The sequence below is a fragment of the Hyla sarda genome, chromosome 10, assembly GCF_029499605.1.
Source record: "Hyla sarda isolate aHylSar1 chromosome 10, aHylSar1.hap1, whole genome shotgun sequence".
NCBI lineage: Eukaryota > Metazoa > Chordata > Amphibia > Anura > Hylidae > Hyla > Hyla sarda.
This window is the reverse complement of record NC_079198.1, coordinates 65897563-65925091: the sequence shown is the minus strand read 5'-3', so window position 1 is coordinate 65925091 and position 27529 is coordinate 65897563. Positions and strand designations below refer to the sequence as shown.

General features: G+C 45.5%; 1 protein-coding gene across 1 annotated transcript in view; it reads left to right on the top strand.

Moving 5' to 3' along the window:
• Positions 1–27529, top strand: part of LOC130293606 (brain-specific angiogenesis inhibitor 1-associated protein 2-like) — a 177806-nt gene that overhangs the window by 50540 nt on the left and 99737 nt on the right. The window contains exons 3-4 of the mRNA XM_056542478.1: positions 1107–1182; positions 25116–25202. Of these exons, the coding sequence (XP_056398453.1) occupies positions 1107–1182; positions 25116–25202 (163 nt within the window). The remainder of the gene's footprint in view (positions 1–1106; positions 1183–25115; positions 25203–27529) is intronic.

The following is a 27529-nucleotide window of genomic DNA, read 5'->3' as shown; positions in this document are numbered from 1 at the left end:
TGGAATAGCCTTCCTGTAGAAGTGTAGTAGATACGGGGAAAAAATTGACCCATGACCCAAGTTCCAGATCCAATGTAGCATTACAGTACCATGAGGTACTATGTTTATTCAGAACACCAATGACGCGTTTTGGAGGTGGCACCCTCCTTCCTCAGATTGGCAATCTGTTTTATTATACTATATGAAAATGAGAATGTATAAAATTGTCCTCTTCTGGCCTATATACTGTAACACTTTTTTTTTCATGATATATGAGGGCTAATTTTTTTTGTTTTAGTTTTCATTGTAGCACTTTTTTATAATTTTTTATGATATATAAAGTGACCAAAAATATGCAATCTTGGACTTTGGTATTCTTTTTACTTATACGCCATTGTCCGTGCACTTTCATTAACATTAGATTTTAATAGTTTGAACATTTATGCAAGGAACAATACCACATATGGTTATGTTTATTTTTGTTTACAATATATTTTTTTAAATATGGATAAAACTTTTATTAATAAAGGGGCTTATTCACATAGGAGAATATAACATGCAATGCTGTGCCACAGCACATCATTTAACATTGTTATCGGCGTTCCATTATTATAGACTGCCGAGGCTGCCTGCACTATTGGAGTGCTGATCGAAGAGATGGAAGATGGGTAAGTGACTTCTGCCTGTCCTCTCAGCTGATCTGGACCCCCATAATGAACAGCTAAGCTAAACAGCTTAAATATTTACAGCATCCGGATGCTGCAATTAACTTTGATTTTGGCATCTAAAGGGTTAGTACCAGACATTGGTCTTATCGGGTATGAAGCTCGCTCAGCTCCATAGTGTGCTTCAAACAGTAGGAGCAGACAATGGGCGTAAATGTATGTCCATTGTCCTAGGTTGATTAAAGAAGCAATCTGATGGGCAACTGCTCCACTTTTCCTCTGCACTGGTTTTAAAACCCTCTACCCATGCATTTTCTTTCTGCATCCCACTAATACAGTTTTAAAAGTGTCTAGGAAAGGTGGCATAGCATCCTTCCGTCAACAGTAATGGGTCTGACTGTACATGACTATGGCTTTTTTTTACTTCTAACAAGTGATGCCCTTTTTTCCTCTCCTTTACAGGTTATATTAGACCAGTTCAACCCAAGTCTTAAGAACTTTGTGACAATGGGGAAACATTATGAGAAAGCACTTTCAGGTATTATTTCTTCTTATTAAGTTCTGTTTACAGTACAATAACTTTGTGTGATAATAAATACATTATTTTGGGAATAAATATGGAACATACATTGTCTAATCTGGAGTATAAAAATGACAACTGGAATAATGTGATTGGTTGCTATGGATAACCTGGAATCCACTGTATTATGGGATATTTCCGTAGTTTTTTTAATCTAATTTATAAGTCTTCTAAATATGTAGAAATGTATCAACTGGTGTGATACAGGTATGGTCACTATGTAACCTGGCAGTACCTCCATACCATCCTCATCACGTAGCGGATGAGTTAGGCTGGGTTCACTCTGCAGAATTTCTGGGCAGAATTTCTGATGGAGTTCGAGCCAGCGGCGCAAGACGGAGCAGCCTGCATTGTTGCCCCCATAGACTGCAATGCATTTCTGGGTGGATCTTTTGGGAGATCTGCTCAGAAATGCATTGCCATCTATGGGGACGGCAATGTAGTCCGCGCGGTCCTTGTACCGCCGGCTCGATCTACGGCAGAAATTCTGCCCAGAAATTCCACAGTGTGAACCTAGCCTTTGGGTCTATTCACACAGCAGGATTTCCAAATTAACGCCCATAGACTTCTATGGGATTCTGCACTCCCATTCACACTGCTGAATGTCCGCTTGCGGAATTCTGCAAGCGGAAATTCAGAAATGTGAATGGGAGTGCAGAATCCCATAAAAGTCTATGGGCTTTAATTTGAGGCGGAATTCCGCAAACACAAATTCTGCCGTGTGAATAGACTCTTAGGCTAAGTTTCCACTTGGTTTTTTTTCTTTGAGTTTTTGGAATACTGCCACTGCAGTTTTTGAGCCAAAGCCAGAAATGTATTCAAAAGGAATAGGACATATAAAGGAAGGACTTATACTTCTCCTCCCTTATGGATCCACTTCTGACTTTGGCTCAAAAGCTGCAGTGGCAGATATCCAAAAACTGCCAGAAAAAAGCAATTGGAAACTTAGCCTTACACATATTTAATAGAAGTCAATGTAGGCTCACATTAAATGAACACATTACATAGTCATGTTGTAGTGCAGTTAAAGTCCATTGTGCTTTCTTTTTGTGGGAAAAAGCTGACATCTATATGAAATATGGCTGAAGTTTATGAATTCCATTGTTTGTGCTTAAGATATTGGAAACTGAGAACATTATAAAGAATTTGGCAGTAAAACCTTAGAAATATCCAAATACAGTCCATCAGTAGAAATATATTAAGAAACACTAAGATTCAAGGATGATTGAGAGAGGGGAGGTTAAAAGTTACATAAGGAACACCCTGAAATGAAAATATTATATGGAAATATATTTCCTTTATTCGTCCTCTTGTGGGAAATGTCATCATATTCAGTTCAGACATTTCGGAATACCAATAACAGTGACAGACAGACATAGTTGTCTCCAGTTTTACACACAAATCTGCATTGCTAGGCAGGTATAGAAATATGGGTGCACTCTCCTACTGCTCTGCCTGTTAGTCTTCACTAAATCTCTGGTATTATTACCATGAACAAGGAAGAGCAGGATGATCGGTGCTTTAGGCTACACCTAAAACAGTTGGCAAAGGATTTTGGGTAGAGTTGCCAACTGTCTGTACATTTGCAGAGCGGATGAAAAAAGTGGATTCTTGCCCAGTGTCTCTAGTGTTCATAGAAAAATTATGCAGCCAGGAGCTGAGTGGAAGGAGGGGGTGGGAAGGGGATTTGCAGTGTTCCAGCAACTAAAGTGTAAAATGATTGCGGATCTGAGATATCTCTCTAAGTATCAGGATCAGGACCTGTATTTGGATATTATTAGTCTAACTTGTATACTGTCTGTTACAATGTCATTTCTACATACACTGAGGTATTATAGACATGCAAGGGTTAACATTTTCATTCTTTACTACCACCACTGGTGGATTGCATTTGTAAAGGATGAATGGAACATTGGTCACATAGCTTACCAACATGGCTTCTCCTAGAAACCAATTACTGTGGGAGGAGTATTTCCCTGGTTCCACCTATTTCCTAGGGTATAACCAATCACCAAAAACCTATTTCCTCAGAGGCCTGGAACCAAAGCCAGTTTAGTATGGCTCTAGCCAGAGAAGTGTAAACATCTAGTCAAAGTGTAGGCCTAGTCAGAAACATACTTCAAGCCTGCTTCAAGCAAGATAACTAGGCCTTGTCTGCACCACTTAGTATGTAGGGGAGAAAAAAGACAGATGTGGCGCTAATATAGTGCCGGTTATCCGTGGATAATGGATGGTTAGTAAAGAGATAAAAGCCTGCTCACCTTTAAGTGTTGCGTTAATTTCAGGCGCAACACTGATGTAAGCCTTGAGCAGGTGTCTTTCCGCAGGTACGCCAGGAGCAGCTGGCCGTCGGTCCCTTCGGAGACAGTGGATAGGATACTGTAGTAGATGTGGGAGGTAGGAATCCTGGCACGGGTCTCCTAAGCCTTCCTGTAAGGTGACGACTTCCGCGGACCTGACGAAGGAGGGAGCCCCTCCGAAACGTGTTGCTCAACTAAGCACTGATTCTTTTTATGATTATACAATAAAAAGCTATCACCATCCTCTGTACCCTCTCCGACTGCTATTTCACCCTGCCGGTGTATTCCGGGAAGGCTTAGGAGACCCGTGCCGGGATTACTACCTCCCACATCTACTACAGTTATCTGCACCACTGTTAGACAGCACCTTCTTAGTTTAACATCTTTTAGAAACCCTGACTGCTCATCCCAGTATGCATTTTTTCTATCCTTACTTGTGTCTATGGCTTGCAGTACAGGGGCCGCATCAAACAGATGGTGCGCTCTTGTATGAACAAGCACAGACACAACATACACACTGGGTTTTAGAAACATGGAGTATTTTACATGGTTTCTACCTTCACGTAAACCACGATGGGCATCCCATTTACCACCAGCCAGGATGTTGTTAACAAGGTAGTGTCCCAGGGGTCAAGAGGGAAATGTCTGATGTGCAGCCTCTCCACAGTATGTGGTGTCCCCCAGGGAGGTACTCAGGACCCCAATACCGCTATAGCCACTGTGAACAAGATCTTGTACTGAGGGTGGGACCACAACTGGCAACAGGCCATGGCAACACCATCTGCTATCTTACTTGTGGGTACCGTATATCTATAATAGGATAGCAAGATCAATTTCAGAGCTAAAGTATCCGCATTCCTATTTGGGATTGAATGCTGGGGGTTCCAGCAGTTGGATTCCCAACAATAAGATACTTATGACTTTTCCTGTTTTAATCTTGAGATAATATCTTTAACATATAGTAATGCAGTCCACAGTCCTAATCTTGCAATAAAATATTGTGAATTGAATACAGCAGAAGTATGTCTGGTTCCTCTGTGGTACCTGCCTGTAGATTTCCTGAGACCTGTTGGGATCTGTCTTTAATTCTTTTGCTAGTTACTAAGCCTTGAGGCAGAAAATGCAGGTTGTCTGCCAGTTTATTGTTAGGACTACTCACACTAAATCTATTCAGTGATTTCTCTCTGGTTTTGGATATGAGTTGCAAAAGAAAACCAACTATTGCTTTAAACTAAGGACTCAAAGATAAGTCCCTAGAGCAAGAAACTGTTTAAGACAAAGGATTTGTGGTTGTTTTGCTTTTGGGTCAACTTTTCTTTGGCACTATTAAATCAACAATTTCTAGCAGAATCTAGACAAATAATAATAAATCCTCTTTCACACTGTGCTGGCAATGGGGAAGGTCCCGGCATACATGTTAAACATATCTATAGCCCCTTATTACCCGATAGAGGCCAAAATAGTGTCACATGGCCTCTGTTTAGGTGGTATATTGCAGTGTTTCTGTTTGCTTACTTGTTGGGTTTTTTCATATGGAGGCATTTTGTTTTACAATAGGAGCCTATAGGTGACAGATAACATTGTGTGGCATCAAATAGCGGTATCTTCCAGACATTAGCGATATCCTGGATACTGTATAATGAAAATACATTTAAAAGAAACCATTGGTAACCTTTGAAAATTTTTCTAAGAGAGTCCTTCAGTAATCAGATTTAGTATTTTCCTCCATCTAATGTTGATACACAAAACTGGACAATGTTGGACTAAGTTTGCTGTGTGTTCTCTGTGCTGCACAATTGAGCTGAGTTTGCCGAATAGCCAAGGGGAATGACTAGTAACTAGGAGCTGATAAATTGCACCTGCAGATTCCAGGCCCTATGGAAGAAGAAGAAGCAGTGAACTGAAGCTGCTGCATTTTGCCTGGGAATAAGACTGCTTGGAGAATGAGATGTGCGAGTGCTGGATGTGCATTTTAAAGTGTGAGATTATTAAGTGTGTGACTTGAGATTCAGTGACTTGAGATTCTGGGAGTTTAGAAAAGTTGCTTATAATTATTCACACCTGTCTCTACAGATAACTGTGTTTTAGGTTCTGCTATCCCCATAAGCATACAATGTTCTGTTCTCCATGATTGACACCTATTTGAGGAGGAATATGCTGTGCAAGATGTGAGATTGTTGTGTGCTTAAAGGGGTACTCAGCAGCCCCCATGCCCCCTCCAAAAGACTTGCATTGAGGAGGTGTGGCATGACGTCATGACGGGCGTGACCGTGATGTCACGATCCCAGCAGCCCGCACCCAGCATTCGGAACAAAATGTTCAGAACGTTGGGGCAGTGGAGTCCCCTTTTAAAAGCCCAGATCCTGGATTTAAATGAACAACTTGCAAAATTGAGACAAGGACAACAGGGAGAGGAGTCTGTGACTCACTAAGCGAATAGTCTCTTGGGCAGAGGATGGCGAGGTAGGGCTATGGAGGTGCAGGAGCGAAAGGCAGGTAAATTTGTGACAAATAGAAGGCGGAGTAGAGGGGATAGGTTCAAAGAGGACCTGGATCTGGCACACCCTAACAAGTTTGTCAGTTCGCACATTTCAATTCTGAGTTTGCACCACTGCATAAAGACACTGCCTCTTACAACCAGGGGGATGTCTGATTCAGTATAGAAAGAAGGAGGACTGCAGGACAGGCTAAACAGGTAGTAGGGGATTCAATTCTTAGGACAGGCAGGGTGATCTTTCACAAAGACCGGTACCGTTGAACAGTGTGTTTTTTTTCCTGGCGCTCAAGTTTGGCACAACGCGAATCAGGTTAACAAATTACTGGGAAGAGCTGAAAAAGACCCAGCGGTCATGGTGCACATAGGTTAGGGGTAGGTGGAGTGTCCTTAGAAATTATTTTAGGGACTTAGGCAAGGACCTCCGAGATAGTATTTTCCAAAATACTTCCAGTACAATACGCCACACCAGAAAGGCAGTGAGAGATTAGGGAGCTAAACAAGTAGATTAAAAACTAGTGCAGGAGTAGGAATGGCTGCACCTTAATGGGGAGGGTTCATCTGTGCTCGGGGAGAAGATAACCAGAAGGGTGAAGAAGGGCGGGGGGGGGGGGACGGGGACGGACTACAATGTAGACTGAGAAAACAGCGTAGATGGAGAGATGGGGATTAGTAATACAATTGGGGGTGGAGCAGAGGGAAGGTTAGAACAGTCATAACTGATAAGAGGAAGGGAAATATGAATAAAAACATCTGGTGTATGTATACTAAGAAGCCTAGATATTAAGATTGAAAATGAGCTGGGCAGTTAATTTGCAGGGTTACAGTCTGTTCAGAAATTACCATAAAAGTAAGAAATGGTAGGGGGGTACTGCTTATACATTAAAATCCTGTCTTAGGCTCATTTTGCGCAAATATATTTGTGAGGAAAATTAACATGTGGAGTCTCTATGGGTGAAAATAAGGGTAGGGGGTAAAAACAATAAATTACTGATAGGGGTTTGTTATAAGTCGCAAAATATAATAGAAACAGCAGAAAACCTACTAATAAGACATAGATAGGGGCAGCAAAGAAGGAGGAAATCATTATTATTGGGAACTTTAACTACCCTGATATAAACTGGGAAGCTGAATCCTGCAGGTTCAGCAAAGGAAATAGGTTTATGGCAATAATAAAGGACAATTAGCTTTCCCAACTAGTGCTGGACCCAACAAGAGTGAGGGGGCAGTGGGTGACATTTCTGGACATTATACTAACTAATAAGCCAGACATAGTAGAGGTAGGAGGTCACCTTGGTAATAGTAACCATAAAAATAATAAGTTTTCATTTATGCTAAGAAGATGCCTCAAAATGGGGCTATAAAACATTAGACTTTAGGAAGGTCAATTTCCTCCAACTAAGCGAGGACCTCAGTCACATAGATCGGGACTTTGTCCTCAGGGATACAAGTACACAAGCTAAATGGGACATATCTAAGAGCATCCTGAATAGATTTTGTGAACAATATATACAGTATGGGACTCTTCTGTATTTACACAGGAAAATCCAATGTCAAATAACAGAGGAAGGGTAAAAGTAATTTTTCCTGCAAATCTCCCCTGTTTAAGTGTGGTGCCGCCTTACCTACATTAAAACACAGAAATCACTGGGCTGAAATGGCATCCATCCCAGGGTTTTGCAGGAATTAAGTGCTAGACAGACATTTTCTTATATTAAACCCCTTAAAGGGTTACTCCGGTCCCCAGCGTCTGGAACATTGAGTTCCTGAACGCTGTGTGCGGGCTTCCGTGTTCACGCCCACCCCCTCGTGACATCACGGCCTGCCCCCTCAATGAAACTCTATGGGAAGTCCCATAGACTTGCATTGAAGGGGCGGGATGTGACGTAACATGACGGGGCGTGACATCACTAGGGGGCAGGCGTGAACACGGAAGCCTGCACACAGCGTTCAGAAACTCAATGTTTCGGATGCTAGGGAGTGGAGTAAAGATACTATAATGATAGGATTGTTCCACAGGACTGGCTTAAAACAAATGTGAAACTGATATTCAAAAAGGGGTCCAAAAGGTACCCTGGGAACTATAGGCCTTTAATTTTAACATCTGTTGTGGGTATTATATTTGAGCATTTTCTGAGCGATGCTATTCTGGAATATCTTAATGGAAATAACCTTCTAACACAGCACCAACATGGGTTTATGCGGGATCGGTCCTGTCAGACTAATCTGATCAGCTTCTATGAGGAGGTCAGTTATAGATTGGATCGGGGTGAAGCTGTGGATGTTATATATCTGGACTTTTCTAATGCATTTGATACTGTGCCACACAAAAGGTCAGTACATAAAACTAGGGGAAGATATATGTAAATGGGTTATAGCTGGCTCAGTGATAGGAAACAGGGTGGATATCAATGGAACTTACTCTGGTTGGGGTCAGTTCTGTGCCCTAATCTTTTTAATTTATATTATTATAGACTTTGTAAAGGTATTGCATATTAAAGTGTCATTTTTTGCAGATGACACTGAACTTTATTAAGAGGATAACTCAAAAGAGTAAAGTGCGCTGTTACATATAGAACTGGATTGATCTGGAAGACGGAGGCTTTTGCTATGAAGTGATAAATAACACTGATAAATGGACTACAGTACATAGAAAGAATAGTAGTAAATAGAATGGATGGACCACAGTAATCGAAATACTATCAAAATTGGGGTTTAATTTATAAACCTTATTTAGTTAATATGGTTTAGTAATATACAGCTGAGGCATGACCTAATAACTATGTAAAATATATCAGACTGTTAGTATATCAAGGGGTCATACTCTATGTCTAGACGAGATTGTAGATGTTAACTCACTGAAAGAGTTCAAAAGGGGCTTGGATGAATTCACTAAGTGTAACCATATTACAAGTTTTGGAGTCAGAAGAATTTTTGATCCAAAACTTTGGATTAAAATTGCAGGATAATAGCTTTAACTGGATGTACTTATGTCTTTGTCAGCCTTACACATTTCATTATGTAACTATGACACTTCCAGCTCCTGACACTATAATGTGAGGAGGAGAAGAGAAGTGCTCCATCTTCATCACATCACCATCATCACTTCAACATCTGCTCATAAATCTGCTGTATCCAGGAAAACAAGCGATCAATCAAGGCTCCCCTGGTAAAGAAAGGGGGACATATTAATTGTTGTCCAAACACTTAACTCAAAGACTGCACTTGAAAAATACAGTGTTGCTGCCAACCAGGTGAAATAAGATTTCACTTCGCAGCCTAGTTTACAGTGAGTGAGACAAAGCTCCAAGTGTATGGCTAGAGATGAGCAAACAAAAAATTCAATTCAAAGAATTTTCCGAAAAAAATTATTCCGGGTCAAATTTATTGCAACAAATATATATTAAAAACGGCTATTTCTGGCCTACAAAGAGCCTCAATAGGGGTTTAGAACACTTTGCTTTGTTATAACACGCATATGGAGTGTGCTGGGGTAGTGAAATAATACTGTTATTTAGCATGACATACAGATTACAGGCATCGCTATTAGAATCACTGCCGCTGAGCACAATGACAGAGCCTGGAGGTGGCATCAGTATGAGGAGAGCATATATTGGCTGAATGACACAGTGTGGAGGTGTTGGCAGCATGAGGAGACCATATAGTGGCTGAATGTCACAGCGTGGAGGTGTTGGCAGCATAAGGAGACCATATAGTGGCTAAATGACACAGCGTGGAGGTGTTAGCAGCATGAGAAGACCATATAGTGGCTGAATGACACAGTGTGGAGGTGTTGGCAGCATGAGGAGACCATATAGTGGCTAAATGACACAGCATGGAGGTGTTAGCAGCATGAGGAGACCATATAGGGGCTGAATGGCCCAGCATGGAGGTGTTGGCAGCAGAGGAGACCATATAGTTGCTGAATGACACAGCCTGGAGCTGGCAGCAGCATGAGAAGACACTAGGGCTTAATCCCTAAGATTAAAAGATGAATTTTGACATTTAAATTGAAGATTTATGTTAGCTTGGTAGCTAGTAGCTACCATAAAAATTGTTAGGCCCATGCCCAGGCAAAGCAGCATCAGTAAACTATATATTGGCTGAATGACACAGCCTGGAGGTGGCTGAAGCATGAGGAGACCATATAGTGTCTGAATGACACAGCCTGGAGTTTGCTGAAGCATGAGGAGACCATATAGTGGCTAAATTGCACAGCATGCAGTTGGCAAAAGCATGAGGAGACCATTGAAATTTAAGATTTTTAAATAGAAAGTTAAGATTTTGAAATTGAAATTTAAGATTTTGAAATTGAAATTTTAACTCCCAAGTTTTAGTGTCCCAGGCCCTGGCTTGTGGGTACAAAGGACCAAATATAACAAGGAGTCACATGTCACATGGCAGCGCAATGACAGAGCCTGGAGGTGGCAGCAGTCTGAGGACACCATATAGTGGCTGATTGACTGTCTGGAGTTTGTGGCAGCATGGGGAGACCATATAGTGTCTGAATGGCACAGCCAGGAGTTGGCTGAAACATGAGGAAACCATATAGTGTCTGAATGGCACAGCCTCGAGTTGGCTGAAGCATGAGGAGACCATATAGTGTCTGAATGGCACAGCCTGGAGGTGGCTGAAGCATGAGGAGAACATATAGTGGCTGAATGGCACAGCCTAGAGTTTGTGGCAGCATGAGGAGACCATATAGTGGCTGCTTGGCACAATTTGGAGTTTGTGGCAGCATGAAGAGACCATATAGTGGCTGAATTGCACATCCTGGAGGTGGCTGAAGCATGCAAAGACCATATAGTGGTTTCATGGCACAGCCTGGAGTTGGCTGAAGCATGAGAAGAGACCATATAGTGGCTGAATGAGACAGCCTGGAGGTGGCAGCAGCATCAGGAGCCCTGAAAGTGAGTCGTGCTGTGGGTTGCAAAACCAGTACCTGGTGACGAAGGTGGGTGAAAAAAGGACTGATGCGGAGGAATGTTTGTAACTGGGGAGCAGCACCTTAAATCTGTATGGCATTATCCATATTTGTGAAGTGTTGGTGTGGCACCATGGTCAATCTGCTCTGATGCATCAGGCATTGGTGGTTGGAAATCCTGGCTGATCCATGCCTGATTCCTCTTCACAAAGGTCAGTCTCTCCCAGTTCTCCTTGGGATGACTATGGCCCCTGCTGCACTAAACACCCGTTCTGATGGTACACTACTGGCCGGGCAGGACAGCTTTTCCAGGGCAAACTCTGCTAGTTGCGGCCACAAATCGAGTTTGGCTGCCCAGAAGTCCAGCGGATCTTCAAAGTGTGTAGACATGGGCATGTCGGGGTATGCCACCACCTGCTGGTTCAGGTCCTGCTCTAGGTGTACCTGCTGCTGATGAGTTGCTTCACTATGCGGGTGAAGAAAGCTACTCATCAGCGACTGTAGACTCAGGCTGCTGCTGTATGAGCTGCCACTGGTTCACATTGAAGTTACACAGGGGAGTACCCCATCCGCTTGGATCATCAAGAAATCGGTGATGGCTTTTCTCTGTTCGTACAGTCGGTCCAACATATGGAGGGTGGAATTCCAACGTGTGGCAACGTCACAAATCAGACTATGTTGGGGGATATCGTTCGGACGCTGCAGCTCAAGGAGGATGTGCTTTGCGGTGTACAAGTGGGTGAAGTGCATGCAAAGTTTCCTTCCCATAGTTAGGATGTCTTGCAAATGGGGGGAACACTTCAGAAACCACTTCACAACCAGATTGAACACGTGTCCCATGCAGGACGCATGGCTCAGCCTTCCCATTCGCAGCGCATGCAAGATGTTCTTCCTGTTGTCGGTCACCATGGTTCCCATTTCCAGTTTTTGTGGAGTAAGCCATGCTTCGATTTCTTTATGAATGACTCTTAGCAGTTCCTCCCCTGTGTGACTCCGTTCGCCATGGCAAACCATGTAATGATCAGCGTGACACCGCCGTGGCCTGCACACATGGTATGAGACTTGTCTGGGCAGTGGAGGCTAAGGAAATGGTGGAGGATGAGGAGGCAGAGTCGCACACTGTCACAGGACCAATGGCCTGAGAGCGTGGAAGAGGAAGCGGCATAACCAGTCCAAGTTGGTGTTGTGGCTGTGCAGGAACCCCATTCACTTAGTGAGCCATGAAGGACATGTATTGTCCTTGACCATAGTTACAGCTCCAGACATCGGCGCTGCTGTGCACTTTGGTACACACCGACAGGGTCAAGGACTGGCCCACCTTCTCTTCCACAAAATTGTGCAGGGCTGATACTGCCTTCTTCGCAAAGAAATGACGGCTTGGCACTCTCCACCTCAGCTCGGCACAAGCCATCAGTTCTCTGAAAGGTGCAGAATCCACCACGTGAAAAGGGTGGGACTGAAGCACCAGCAACTTGGACAGGAGCACATTCAGCTTCTGTGCCATTGGATGAGTGGGCGCATACTGTTGTCTCTTGAATATGGCTTCGCCGATGGATTGTTGGCGGAATGGCTGACTAAAAGTAGGAGGAGCAGGAGCATCTAGAGCGACAGAAGGAGGGTATGACACTATGGCTGAAAGAAGGAGCGGCGGGACACTGGGTGATGCAGCAGGCTGGACCGCTGGACCACTACATCGGAGCCACGGTTCTCCCAGGCCGCTTCATGGTGGCGCATCATATGTTGACGCAGGGCCGTGGTGCCAACATTTGGACCCTGGCCACTGCTTCACCTTCTGCCCACATATCTTGCATGTGGCTATGTAAACCTCCTCCGGATGCTTGATGAAAAACTGCCACACTGCGGAGTAGCTGATTTTCCCACCAACAGTCCGCACTAATTTACTGCTACTGCCGCCGTCTCCAGGATCCACTGTTCCGCTACCTCCCGGGAAGGTAGGCTGCCGCGAAGCAGGTGGTCTCCCCTGGGCATGTTTGGCTTCAGAATTTCCACTTCTGCCTCCCTACTGACTGCCAACAATGTTACCACCTTGTTGGCTCAACTACTGCCTCACGGGCAACCTGCAACTCTCTTCTCCTGATGATGATGAAGCCCCTCCTGCACCCGGTTCCCAATTGCGATTGGCTTCATCATCATCAACAAGTGTCTGCACATCACTGATGTCCTCCTCAGGTTCCACAGCAGTGTCTGCTTCAGGACCCTGAACCCTGGCAACACTGCCTCCCACGTTACTCTCCTCATCACTACTTGCCCACCTAGCGGGAGAAGCAGCATTTGTCTCCTCCACTTCTTGGCTGGGCAGTAGCTGCTGACTGTCCTCTATTAGATCGTCCTCACTGAATAGTGGAGCTGAACCCACAGCATAAGATACTTCTTTAGGGGAGGGAACAGCATAGGACAGAGGCAATGGGAGGACAGAGACAGCTCCCGGGCCATGCCAACTGAAGGTTGTGTCTGAGGAACCCACCAACTGTTGACTGGGGGTATCAGATGTCACTTCTGATGAAGTGTATAAACGTGTTAGCCAATCAATGACTGCAGATGGGTTGCTGGTCGAGACATGACCGCTAGCTGATACCGGGAGCTCAGGCCTCTTGCTGCTATTCCTGCTGCCACTCGCCCCTAGTCTGCTGCAATCTCTTCCTGATGAATTCAGGCCTCTCCTCTGTGCATGTCCTGGCACTTCGCTGCCTGACATACTTAGTGCATATATGAGGGCATATACTACGCTTAAAAGAGTATTTGTCTAAAACAGCAGCAGGTGTGTACTTTTGACTGTCCTTTCACAGTATCTAGGCCCTTGACAGATTAACAGGTACAAAATAGAACACTGCTTAGTTGTACGTATGTGGTATGCACTTATGAGGGCAGAAACATGCACTACAGTACACTTAAAAAAGTATCTGAGTAAAAACACCAGCCGGTGAGTACTTTTGCCTGGATTTTCACAGTATCTAGGCCCTTGACAGATTAACAGGTTTAAAATAGTACACTACTTAGATGAAGGTATGCACTTATGAGGACAGAAAAATGCGCTACAGTAAGTTTAAATAAATGTATTGGAGTAAAACACCAACTGGTAATTACTTTTGGCTGTCCTTTCACAGTATGTAGGCCCTTGACAGATTAACAGGTACAAAATAGTACACTACTTAGATGTAGGTATGTGGTATGCTCTTATGAGGGCAGAAAAATTTGCTACAGTACGCTTGAAAAATTTATTTTTGTACAACACCAGCAGTACACAACAGTGCTGCAGCACGCAATCGCTGTGTACTAAACAAAAAATTGCACTCTTTCACAGACTATTAGGAATTGACTGCTGGGTATGTATTATACGGTCTACAGACTAGTATAACCAGCAGACCAGTTGTAGTGGAACAAAGACACAGATTTGCCCTAAAAAATTATTTCTCCCTCCTGTGAAAACGTTTCTGCAGCTGAGGCAACACACAGCACTCTGCCCCTCTCTGTAATACAATGCTGTACACAGTGACTGAGGGGTTAATCGCTGCAGTAAGAATTAATTTCTGTGCAAATACACTGTACTCTGTCCTGCAGAAGGCTGAGATGACTAAGAGGTGAAACACTGCTGAAACAAGCTTTTCTGTGTAACACACATACACACACAGCGATGTCCGTCCTATCTCTCTGCAGTGTAATGAATGATATGACGAGCCGCAAAATGGCTACCGAATATATAGGGCTGTGACATCACAGGGGTGTCTGGCTGCTGATAGGCTGCATCCTGCATGTGATTCAGGGTTATCCCACCTGCTTCCCTTCCCGCCTTGCCTTCCCGCTTTCCCAGCATTCCTTGTCCCATGTACTGACATGTGGATTCGCCATTTTAGATGCCCTGGAGCCTGCTCCGCAGTAAATGGAGTTTAATGAAGCAATTTGCGTGATAGAATTGCAGCGATATTCGCATTCATTGCAAATCCAATATTTCATGAAAGTTGTAACGAATTTAGGTTCGTCAGCTTCGATTCGCTCTTCTCTATGTATGCCTATTGAAAAAGCCAGGAAAATAACACTGGATATCCGAAAAACTCTGGTTGCCTTGCAGACTTTACAGGCAGAATTTAGTTGACATGGACAGCGGTGAGATGAAGATGTGTAGTGTTTGTCCTTAGTTGGAGATGACATTTCACTCAGGCATTAAAGGAGAACTTCAGTGAAAAAAGTTTTTTTGTTTTTTTGTTTAATCCCTTAAGCCCAGGCTGACGGAATAAAATAATAAACATTAACTTACCTTCCTGACGCTGATTTTGCTGTACCGACACGTAACACTACGGCTCAGCTAATCTTAGGCCTCGGCCGGTGATAGGCTGAGCAGCATTGTCCGGACCCAACCTTCTTACTGGTTACATGACACTGCAGCCTGGCTGAGGCACAGCATTATATGTCAGGCACCAAAGCCTAAAGAGGATCGGGGCCGGAGGACAGGACGGCGATATCGGTGGTTCTGGGGGAGCAGTGGAAAGTCAATGTTTATTATTTTTATTCTGGCATCACCGACATAAGGGATTAAAAACATTTTTCACTGAAGTTCTTCTTTAAAGAACATACGAGGAGAGAAGCAGCACATGGGAGCAAAAAAAAGATTATTTAAAAAATAGATAGTGCTAATATTATCTTAGGATAACAGGCTTCCTGGGACAGGTACCCATCTCTTGCCTATGAAGGATATACAAACATGAGCTTCCCTGACTCCTAGGTGCAGTTGGCTAGTGGACGATAGAAAGGGTTCTTTGCATGAGTCCTCTAAGGCACCCTGTGGCCAGTGAAAGTAAAGATCACACATAATGTCATTACTATCGGGATAACTTGGACAAAGACCTAATTCTGTGCTCATTTGATAAGAAACAGAGCCTGACAACAGTAGACTGTGATACATGGAGCCCCGTCTGTGCTGGTGTATAAACCTTTTTCCTCTAAACGTAGAGGATACCCCCTTGTTATAGATACAGTCCTGGGTATAAATAGGTAATGGAGAGATCTCTGTACGGCCCCCTGATATATTTATACATAGTTATTAGGTCACCCCTAAGCCTTCTTTTTTCTAAACTAAATAACCCTAATTCTGATAATCTTTCTGGGTACTGTAGTCCTCCCATTCCCCTTATTACTCTGGTTATTTTGATTATTTCCTTCTCGTGGGCATCTATGCCCCTATTGATGCACCCCATGATTTTATTTGCCTTGGCAGCAGCTGCCCGACATTGGTCACTACAGCTAAAGTTACTGTTAACTAAGACCCCTGTCACGATGCCGGCTGGCAGGTAGTGGACCCTCTGTGCCAGAGAGGGATTGGCGTGGACCGTGCTAGTGGACCGGTTCTAAGCCACTACTGGTTTTCACCAGAGCCCGCCGCAAAGCGGGATGGTCTTGCTGCGGCGGTAGTGACCAGGTCGTATCCACTAGCAACGGCTCACCTCTCTGGCTGCTGAAGATAGGCGCGGTACAAGGGAGTAGGCAGAAGCAAGGTCGGACGTAGCAGAAGGTCGGGGCAGGCAGCAAGGATCGTAGTCAGGGGCAACGGCAGAAGGTCTGGAAACACTGGCAAGGGACACACAAGGAACGCTTTCACTGGCACTAAGGCAACAAGATCCGGCAAGGGAGTGCAAGGGAAGTGAGGTAATATAGGGAGTGCACAGGTGATAACTCTAATTGGAACCACTGCGCCAATCAGCGGCGCAGTGGCCCTTTAAATCGCAGAGACCCGGCGCGCGCGCGCCCTAGGGAGCGGGGCCGCGCGCGCCGGGACAGAACAGACGGGGAGCGAGTCAGGTAGGAGAGCCGGGGTGCGCATCGCGAGCGGGCGCTACCCGCATCGCGAATCGCATCCCGGCTAGCAGCAGGATCGCAGCGCCCCGGGTCAGAGGACGTGACCGGGGCGCTGCAGCGGAGGAGGTGAAGCGAGCGCTCCGGGGAGGAGCGGGAACCCGGAGCGCTCGGCGTAACAGTACCCCCCCCCTTGGGTCTCCCCCTCTTCTTGGAGCCTGAGAACCTGAGGAGCAGACTTTTGTCAAGGATGTTGTCCTCAGGCTCCCAGGATCTCTCTTCAGGACCACAACCCTCCCAGTCTACTAAAAAAAAATTTTTTCCTCTGACCTTTTTGGCAGCCAAAATCTCCTTGACCGAGAAGACGTCCGAGGAGCCGGAAACAGGAGTGGGAGGAACAGATTTGGGAGAAAAACGGTTGAGGATGAGTGGTTTGAGAAGAGAGACGTGAAAGGCATTAGGGATACGAAGAGAAGGAGGAAGAAGAAGTTTATAAGAGACAGGATTAATTTGACACAGAATTTTGAAAGGACCAAGATAGCGTGGTCCCAACTTGTAGCTAGGGACACGGAAGCGGACATATTTAGCGGAGAGCCATACCTTGTCTCCAGGGGAAAAAACGGGGGGAGCTCTTCTTTTCTTATCCGCGAACCTCTTCATGCGTGAAGAAGCCTGTAAGAGAGAATTTTGGGTCTCTCTCCATATAATGGAAAGGTCACGAGAAATTTCATCCACAGCGGGCAGACCAGAGGGCAAGGGGGTAGGGAGGGGGGGAAGAGGGTGACGGCCGTACACCACGAAAAATGGGGATTTGGAGGAAGATTCAGAGACCCTGAAGTTATACGAGAATTCGGCCCATGGAAGGAGATCTGCCCAGTCATCCTGGCGGGAGGAAACAAAATGTCGCAAATAATCACCCAGGATCTGGTTAATTCTTTCTACTTGTCCATTGGACTGGGGATGATATGCAGAGGAAAAATTTAATTTAATCTTGAGTTGTTTACAGAGAGCTCTCCAGAATTTAGACACGAATTGGACCCCTCTATCCGAGACAATCTGCGTAGGCAACCCGTGAAGACGAAAAATGTGTACAAAAAATTGTTTAGCCAACTGAGGCGCAGAAGGAAGACCAGGAAGAGGAATGAAATGTGCCATTTTGGAGAATCGATCAACGACCACCCAAATAACGGTGTTGCCACGGGAAGGGGGTAAATCAGTAATAAAATCCATACCAATCAGAGACCAAGGCTGTTCGGGGACAGGCAGAGGATGAAGAAAACCAGCGGGCTTCTGGCGAGGAGTCTTATCCCGGGCACAGATAGTGCAGGCTCGCACAAAGTCCCCAACATCCGTCTCCAGAGTTGGCCACCAATAGAAGCGGGAGATGAGTTGCACAGATTTCTTGATGCCCGCATGACCTGCGAGATGGGAGGAGTGACCCCATTTGAGGATTCCGAGGCGTTGGCGTGGAGAAACAAAGGTCTTTCCTGGAGGAGTCTGTCTGATGGAGGCAGGAGAAGTGGAGATCAGGCAGTCAGGTGGAATGATGTGTTGCGGAGGGAGATCAACTTCTGAGGCATCCGAGGAACGAGAGAGAGCATCGGCTCTAATGTTCTTATCGGCAGGACGAAAGTGAATCTCAAAATTAAATCGGGCAAAGAACAGAGACCACCGGGCCTGGCGAGGATTCAGCCGTTGGGCCGACTGGAGGTAGGAGAGGTTCTTGTGGTCGGTGTAGATAATAACAGGAAATCTTGATCCCTCCAGCAGATGCCTCCATTCCTCAAGTGCTAATTTAATGGCTAGAAGTTCTCGATCCCCGATGGAGTAGTTCCTCTCCGCTGGAGAGAAGGTCCTAGAGAAAAAACCACAAGTGACAGCATGCCCGGAAGGATTTTTTTGTAGAAGAACAGCTCCAGCTCCTACTGAGGAGGCATCAACCTCCAATAGGAAGGGTTTGGAAGGGTCAGGTCTGGAGAGCACGGGAGCCGAAGAAAAGGCAGACTTGAGTTGTTTAAAGGAGTCTTCTGCTTGAGGAGGCCAGGACTTGGGATCAGCATTTTTCTTGGTTAAAGCCACGATAGGAGCCACAATGGTAGAAAAATGTGGAATAAATTGCCTGTAATAATTGGCGAACCCCAAAAAGCGTTGGATAGCACGGAGTCCGGAGGGGCGTGGCCAATTTAAGACGGCAGAGAGTTTGTCTGGATCCATCTGTAGTCCCTGGCCAGAGACCAAATATCCTAGAAAAGGAAGAGATTGGCATTCAAACAGACATTTCTCAATTTTGGCATAGAGTTGGTTGTCCCGAAGTCTCTGAAGAACCATACGGACATGCCGGCGGTGTTCCTCTAGATTGGCAGAAAAAATTAGGATATCGTCCAGATATACCACAACACAGGAGTATAATAGATCACGAAAAATTTCATTGACAAAGTCTTGGAAGACGGCAGGGGCATTGCACAGTCCAAAGGGCATGACCAGATACTCAAAGTGTCCATCTCTGGTGTTAAATGCCGTTTTCCACTCGTCCCCCTCTCTGATGCGGATGAGGTTATAGGCGCCTCTTAAGTCCAATTTAGTGAAGATGTGGGCACCTTGGAGGCGATCAAAGAGTTCAGAGATGAGGGGTAAGGGGTAGCGGTTCTTAACCGTGATTTTATTAAGACCGCGGTAGTCAATGCAAGGACGTAGGGAGCCATCTTTTTTGGAGACAAAGAAAAATCCGGCTCCGGCAGGAGAGGAGGATTTACGGATAAAGCCCCTTTTTAGATTCTCCTGGACGTATTCGGACATGGCAAGAGTCTCTGGGGCAGAGAGAGGATAAATTCTGCCCCGGGGTGGAGTAGTACCCGGGAGGAGGTCGATAGGGCAATCATAAGGCCTGTGAGGAGGTAGAGTCTCAGCTTGTTTTTTGCAGAAAACATCCGCGAAGTCCATATAGGCCTTGGGGAGACCGGTTACTGGAGGAACCACAGAGTTACGGCAAGGGTTACTGGGAACCGGTTTTAGACAATTCTTGGAACAAGAGGACCCCCAACTCTTGATCTCCCCAGTGGACCAATCCAGGGTTGGGGAATGAAGTTGAAGCCAGGGAAGTCCAAGGAGAATCTCCGAGGTGCAATTGGGGAGGACCAAAAGTTCAATCCTCTCATGATGAGATCCGATGCTCATAAGAAGGGGCTCCGTGCGGAAACGTATGGTACAGTCCAATCTTTCATTATTTACACAATTGATGTAGAGGGGTCTGGCGAGACTGGTCACTGGGATGTTGAACCTGTTGACGAGAGAGGCCAAAATAAAATTTCCTGCAGAACCAGAGTCCAAGAAGGCCACTGTAGAGAAGGAGAAGGCAGAAGCAGACATCCGCACCGGCACAGTAAGACGTGGAGAAGCAGAGTAGACATCAAGGACTGTCTCGCCTTTGTGCGGAGTCAGCGTACGTCTTTCCAGGCGGGGAGGACGGATAGGACAATCCCTCAGGAAGTGTTCGGTACTAGCACAGTACAGGCAGAGGTTCTCCATACGGCGTCGTGTCCTCTCTTGAGGTGTCAGGCGAGACCGGTCGACCTGCATAGCCTCCACGGCGGGAGGCACAGAAACAGATTGCAGGGGACCAGAGGAGAGAGGAGCCGAGGAGACGAAACGCCTCGTGCGAACAGAGTCCATATCTTGGCGGAGTTCCTGACGCCTTTCAGAAAAACGCATGTCAATGCGAGTGGCTAGGTGAATAAGTTCATGTAGATTAGCAGGAATTTCTCGTGCGGCCAGAACATCTTTAATGTTGCTGGATAGGCCTTTTTTGAAGGTCGCGCAGAGGGCCTCATTATTCCAGGACAATTCTGAAGCAAGTGTACGGAATTGTACGGCATACTCGCCAACGGAAGAATTACCCTGGACCAGGTTCAACAGGGCAGTCTCAGCAGAAGAGGCTCGGGCAGGTTCCTCAAAGACACTTCGGATTTCCGAGAAGAAGGAGTGTACTGAGGCAGTGACGGGGTCATTGCGGTCCCAGAGCGGTGTGGCCCATGACAGGGCTTTTCCGGACAGAAGACTGACTACGAAAGCCACCTTAGACCTTTCAGTGGGAAACAGGTCCGACATCATCTCCAGATGCAGGGAACATTGGGAAAGGAAGCCACGGCAAAACTTAGAGTCCCCATCAAACTTATCCGGCAAGGATAAGCGTATCCCAGGAGCGGCCACTCGCTGCGGAGGAGGTGCAGGAGCTGGCGGAGGAGATGACTGCTGAAGCTGTGGTAGCAACTGTTGTAGCATAACGGTCAGTTGAGACAGCTGTTGGCCTTGTTGCGCAATCTGTTGTGACTGCTGGGCGACCACCGTGGTGAGGTCAGCGACAACTGGCAGAGGAACTTCAGCGGGATCCATGGCCGGATCTACTGTCACGATGCCGGCTGGCAGGTAGTGGACCCTCTGTGCCAGAGAGGGATTGGCGTGGACCGTGCTAGTGGACCGGTTCTAAGCCACTACTGGTTTTCACCAGAGCCCGCCGCAAAGCGGGATGGTCTTGCTGCGGCGGTAGTGACCAGGTCGTATCCACTAGCAACGGCTCACCTCTCTGGCTGCTGAAGATAGGCGCGGTACAAGGGAGTAGGCAGAAGCAAGGTCGGACGTAGCAGAAGGTCGGGGCAGGCAGCAAGGATCGTAGTCAGGGGCAACGGCAGAAGGTCTGGAAACACTGGCAAGGGACACACAAGGAACGCTTTCACTGGCACTAAGGCAACAAGATCCGGCAAGGGAGTGCAAGGGAAGTGAGGTAATATAGGGAGTGCACAGGTGATAACTCTAATTGGAACCACTGCGCCAATCAGCGGCGCAGTGGCCCTTTAAATCGCAGAGACCCGGCGCGCGCGCGCCCTAGGGAGCGGGGCCGCGCGCGCCGGGACAGAACAGACGGGGAGCGAGTCAGGTAGGAGAGCCGGGGTGCGCATCGCGAGCGGGCGCTACCCGCATCGCGAATCGCATCCCGGCTAGCAGCAGGATCGCAGCGCCCCGGGTCAGAGGACGTGACCGGGGCGCTGCAGCGGAGGAGGTGAAGCGAGCGCTCCGGGGAGGAGCGGGAACCCGGAGCGCTCGGCGTAACAACCCCTAAGTCCATTTTCATGTCAATTCAAGTAGAGAAAACAGACATGGTCACACATCTACATTTTGTATTTTGATCCAATTGCTTCTCAGCAATTAGCATTTCCATGTTAGTCATCCCCTGTGTTCTCCCATTTAATAAATAATCCCAGCCTGGATTTTTCCTCTCTATGTGAGTGTTGAACGTCATCTGCAACTTCCCAGCCCAAACCTCCAACCTATCCAGATCCATTTGTAACAGTGCACTGTCCTCTATTGTGTTAACCACTTTACAGAGTTTAGTATTATCTGCAAAGATTGCTACTTTCCTATACAATCCCTTGATAAGGTCATTAATAAATATATTAAATAGAATAGGACCCAAAACTGACCCCTGTTGTACCCCACTAGTAAGGCTATTTCACACTGCTGCTGGGCTCCGCTACAAATGGCCGTTAAAGCTCTCTTTTTAAAAAAAAAAATGTTGCCTTTAATGGCCATTAGTGTGACGGAGCCCAAGGGAGGCATAATGGGCACAGAGGATCCCATTCACTTGAATGGGATTCTCTGACGTTCGCTATTGCGGCCGTTATTCTGTCGGAAGATAGCGGGAGAAAAATATGTTGCAAGCACAAATTTTTCTCCCGCTAACAGCAGTGTGAAAGCAGCCTAAAAGACACCCAATCAGAATAAGTACCATTAATAACCACTCTCTGTTTCCTATCACTGAACCAGTTACTTACCCACTTACACACATTCTCCCCCCGCCCAATCCTTCTCATTCATATCCAGCGATTGCCCCTGGTCCAGTCTGGAGCTCACCTCCTCATAAGAGCTGATCAGGTTAGTGTGACAGGACCCTCATAAAGCCATGCTGATATGGAGTCATACATTTATTTTTATCAAGATACTCCAAAATAGCATCTCTCAGAAAACCCTCAAACAATTTACATACAACAGAGGTTAAACAAACAGGTCTATAATTCCCGGGGTCACCTTTTGACCCCTTTTTAAATATTGGCACCACATTTGCTATGCAACAGTCCTGGGGAACCATCTCTGTCACTATAGAGTCCTTGAATATTAGAAATTGGGGGTCTGTCTATTACGTTACTTAACTCCCTTAGACAACGGGGGGTGAATGCCATCTGGACCAGGTGATTTGTCTATTTAGATTTTTTTGTAGGCGGCACTGTAGTTCTTCCTGTGTTAGACAGGCGACCTGTACTGGGGAGTTTACCTTATCTCGCTGTATTTTACTTGGCATTTCCTTTTCCTCTGTGAATACAGTGGAGACAGAAGTCCTAGAGAGGGATCTAAAATTGGACTTTGGCATATGGAGTGATTGATTCTATAAACCCCTATATTAAATATAGAGAACATCACAGTCCATAATTACCAAACTATAAGTGGTGTTTTAATACACTATTTAGTATTATTTTCTACACAAAGATTTTTCTATTTTAATAAGAAGTAACAAAGAAAGAATACATTTTAATAGGGGGTCCCTAGTTCTAGGGTAATAGTCCCTTACGGGCTGAAGCCCCAAAAGGAATTGGTATTTATAGTTATACTGACCCTGGGTACACACAGGGCTTTGCTGTTTTTGAGTTGGTATATCTATTTACAGACAGCATGGAGACAAAGGCAATAGGAGTCCATAAAAAAATGTGTCTTAAAGAAGTGGCTGGCAAAAGTACTGGCAAAACTACAGACATGTTAACAGAACCTGTACAACTCATCTCAAGTTAGATGGGTCCACAGGGTGCTGCCTGTGCCCATCGTGCCACAGATACAACAATGCATTGTATTTTTTATTTATATCAGAAAATTTGATGCCGGTGTAAATAGAGCTCAAGGGCAGCAATGGATTTTTAATAACTGTCGACTGACATTTGGTCGACAGGTATCTCTTCCAACATCCACATAAAACATTTGTCACAGCCTAACGTTCATGTTTTCTCCTGAAGGGAGGGTGGGACAGTAAAAATCCAACATGCCCAAATGCTTGTCTCCACTCAGACAACATTTATGGAGAGTCAGGAGGCCATTGACTTTAGTCTAAGGTGTATGGGCACATTTAGTTGATGCAACTAGGTAGTGAGAGATCAAAAAAAGACAAACCGGGGCTGTCCCTTGAAGAAGTGAACTTAAACAAATGAATCACAATACAAATGCAGGTAGGGGGATCACACATAATTAGTGCACAGAACCAAAGCTGTGAGAATTGTTCTTATTTGACCATAATTTCATTATAGTGCAAAAAACAATCCCCGACAAACTGTGACTTTATGATGAGAAACCTGTGCTGTCAGGAAGCTGTGTCACTACCAGATGGTGCCTAAAGGGTGAATCACATTCCTGTGCATTATTAATCATTGGTCATCATCTCTCATATCTATCTGTCTTCCTGGGAAGTATCTTCTCTGTAGCTTAGTTGTTTTCACAATTTGGCTGAAAATGTACATTAAATATGCCTTTGTGGAGTACTTGTATATTTAGGCACATTTAGTTGCATTATTATCACTTTACTAATTTCCTTACATTCTGCATCAAACATTATAGACATTCACGCTACATAGATAATGATTAGTTAATGGATGGTTTAAGCCTCCTTTCCAAAATGTAATTATTGAAGCCTGTTGAACATGAACCTCATGAAAGTCCGAAGGAACAATTTTGACATCCATGACTGAAGTCTTAGTTTGAGTTCACACTTAGTTTCTTGCGGGCGCCCAGGCTTGTGACATCACGGCCAGGCCCCCTCATGATGTCAGGTCACGCCCCTCAATGCAAGTCTATGGGATGAGGCGTGGCAGCTGTCATGCCCCTCTCATAGGCTTGCATTGAGGGTGTGTGGTCATCACGAGGGGGCGTGGCTGTGACATCACGTGCCGCAGGTGACAAAATATTCCGAACGCTAAAGCAGTGGAGTATCCCTTTAAGACTATTATGTATAAGCAGTTTTATACAGGTAGAGTCAAAGAAGCAAGGGAACACTGAAGAGGTTTATGGATTAATGCTTAACAATAATTTATCATTTGGGGTCTGTGGAAAGCAGAATGTTGACCCCCTGTAATTATGGTTGTCACTGAGAAGATGTCACAAATGTATGAAACTAATTTATGTGGAAATCAAATATTGATATTATTTACCCTAGAGTAAAAGTCTAACTTCCAGACGCTACAAACTAACATGCCAAGTGAGATGTACTATTGTACTCTCATAACAGAGCCCCCTATACAGTTACAAAGGTGACATTTTTCTTTTTTTTCTCTCTTTACAGGAGTCACTGTAGCAGCAAAAGGTTATTTTGATGCCCTGGTGAAACTTGGGGAACTTGCCAGCATTAGCCAAGGGTCTAAAGAGCTGGGTGAGTTTCATGTATTCATTTATTTATTCAGCACCACTCCAGCTATGGCCATCATGCTTGCTTTTAGCTTCTTTATGTTTTGTAAGTATACTGTGTAGGACCCTTCAAGATCTGGGATTCATGACCAAGCTGATTAAACAGGAAGCTTTGCCTTCCTGCGGAGTGCCAGAAATTCCTGTTAACTGTCTCCTTTCACATATAACTGCTTGGATGTAGAATACAGTGTGGCTCCTGCAGGGGGAATGTAAAACGAAGCGTCCGTCAGTGTCTGCTCTGTTCCTTCCTTGACAACTCTGCCAGCTCCCGGCTTTTCTTAATTTAAATCACATTCCCCGTTTTGCTGCCCTGGCAACCTGCTTAGTGCTAGAATGGATTGTGAGAGGTGCACAGACAGTCGGTGCCTGGATTTCCCGTGGCCTCCCTCTTTATGCCAGGATTACTTAGTTTTATTAACACCTTTTGTTGCCCAAGTGACCTTCATATTGAAACGAAATGCTTAGCTTTAAATCACGATAGCTTTGAGGTGTTTTATCATGAGGAGGAACAACATTTACAAACATTCAGATCTGTTCATTATATTACAATATTACTCCACACTCTAGGCTTAGAGAATCTATAAAAACGGTTCTGAGATATCAGGGTTCTCCTAAAGGATAATGTAGCTTGGTCACTAGCAGCCTGCCACCATCTTGCACTGCTCTTCATCTGGCCATCCAAGGATTGTCTTCTTCTCTGCATCTAGCCCCCAGAATGTCCCCTGATGAGCAGGGGGGCGTGAAACATGTATACATCAGTCCAACATGGGACTTTTTCTGGACATCCTTTGTAAAGACCGGTCCATTTGCTTTGATAAGCATTGAATTCAGTCACCATCTTTTTGGAGCTATTTTTGTTTGACATTCAGGCAGTAATTTGACAACTTAACTAATGTTGTAGCATGTCTATGTGTGTCAATATCACCATCTGACACTATTGTTAATATCACTTTCATATTTTTTATATTGCTATTTTATAATATATCCAGTATTGCATAATAGCGTTGTCATCTTGCTTTACTGCGTCATATGCATAGATTCTGGTGGTCCATATACAGCAATGTTCTAAGTATCATCATTTGACACACCCTTTATTATACCTCAAGCTGTTATCATTATATTTGGTACTACTGGATAATTATTACTTGTTGGCACTGCTGGATAATTATTATTTGTCCAGGTTATTATTTTCTCTAAATACGTTTACATTGGAGAACTTTGCATACTACATATACTGCCTAGTGTGATCTCTCTGGTATATCTATAAACCAACTAGTGGCTCCATATATATTATAGGGTTATCTTTCGATATACTCACTTATTGTAACCTCTCTGACTTACCCTTGGTGATAATAGTGGCCCTATCATCTCTTTCTACAGGGTCACCCACCAATTAATCCATCAATTGGTATATTAGAAGGGCTCTCTCTCCCCATCCTCCACGGGTGTCAAACACAAGGCCCGCGGGCCGAATCCGGCCCGCCAGACCTCGTCATGTGGCCCGCGTAGCCACCGCCGGCCGCCAGCCTTCACCAACGTCTGCCCTCTAGCGATCCTCCTTCGGTCCTCCTGGTCAGTGACGTCCCGTGCGTACAACCATAGAGACGCGGGAGGGCCAGTGGCGCGTTATCATCTTCTCTTCAGCGTTCCGGTCACCGCTTGACCGGTCCTGGCACCTACTGCTATGGTCCATAGGCCATAGCAGTAGATTGTGATCCCGAGCCGGAGGAGCGGTGACCGGATCACAGTGGGGGCAGCACACAGACATACAGCCTCCAACCATACACTGTATATGGCTGGAGGCTGTATGTCTGTGGGGAGGGAGGGAGGGGGGGTGCTGCCAACCTAATGTGGGGGGAACTATACTGCCAACTAATGTGGGGGAACATGCTGCCAACTAATGTGGGGGAACATGCTGCCTACCTAATGTGGGGGGAACTATACTGCCTACCTAATGTGGGGGGAACTATACTGCCAACCTAATGTGGGGGAACATGCTGCCTACTAATGTGGGGGAACATGCTGCCTACCTAATGTGGGGGGAACTATACTGCCTACCTAATGTGGGGGGAACTATACTGGCAACCTAATGTGGGGTGAACTATACTGCCAACTAATGTGGGGGGAACTATACTGCCAACCTAATGTGGGGGGAACTATACTGCCAACCTAATGTGGGGAGAACTATACTGCCAACCTAATGTGGGGGAACATGCTGCCAACTAATGTGGGTGAACATGCTGCCTACCTAATGTGGGGGGAACTATACTGCCAACCTAATGTGGGGGAACA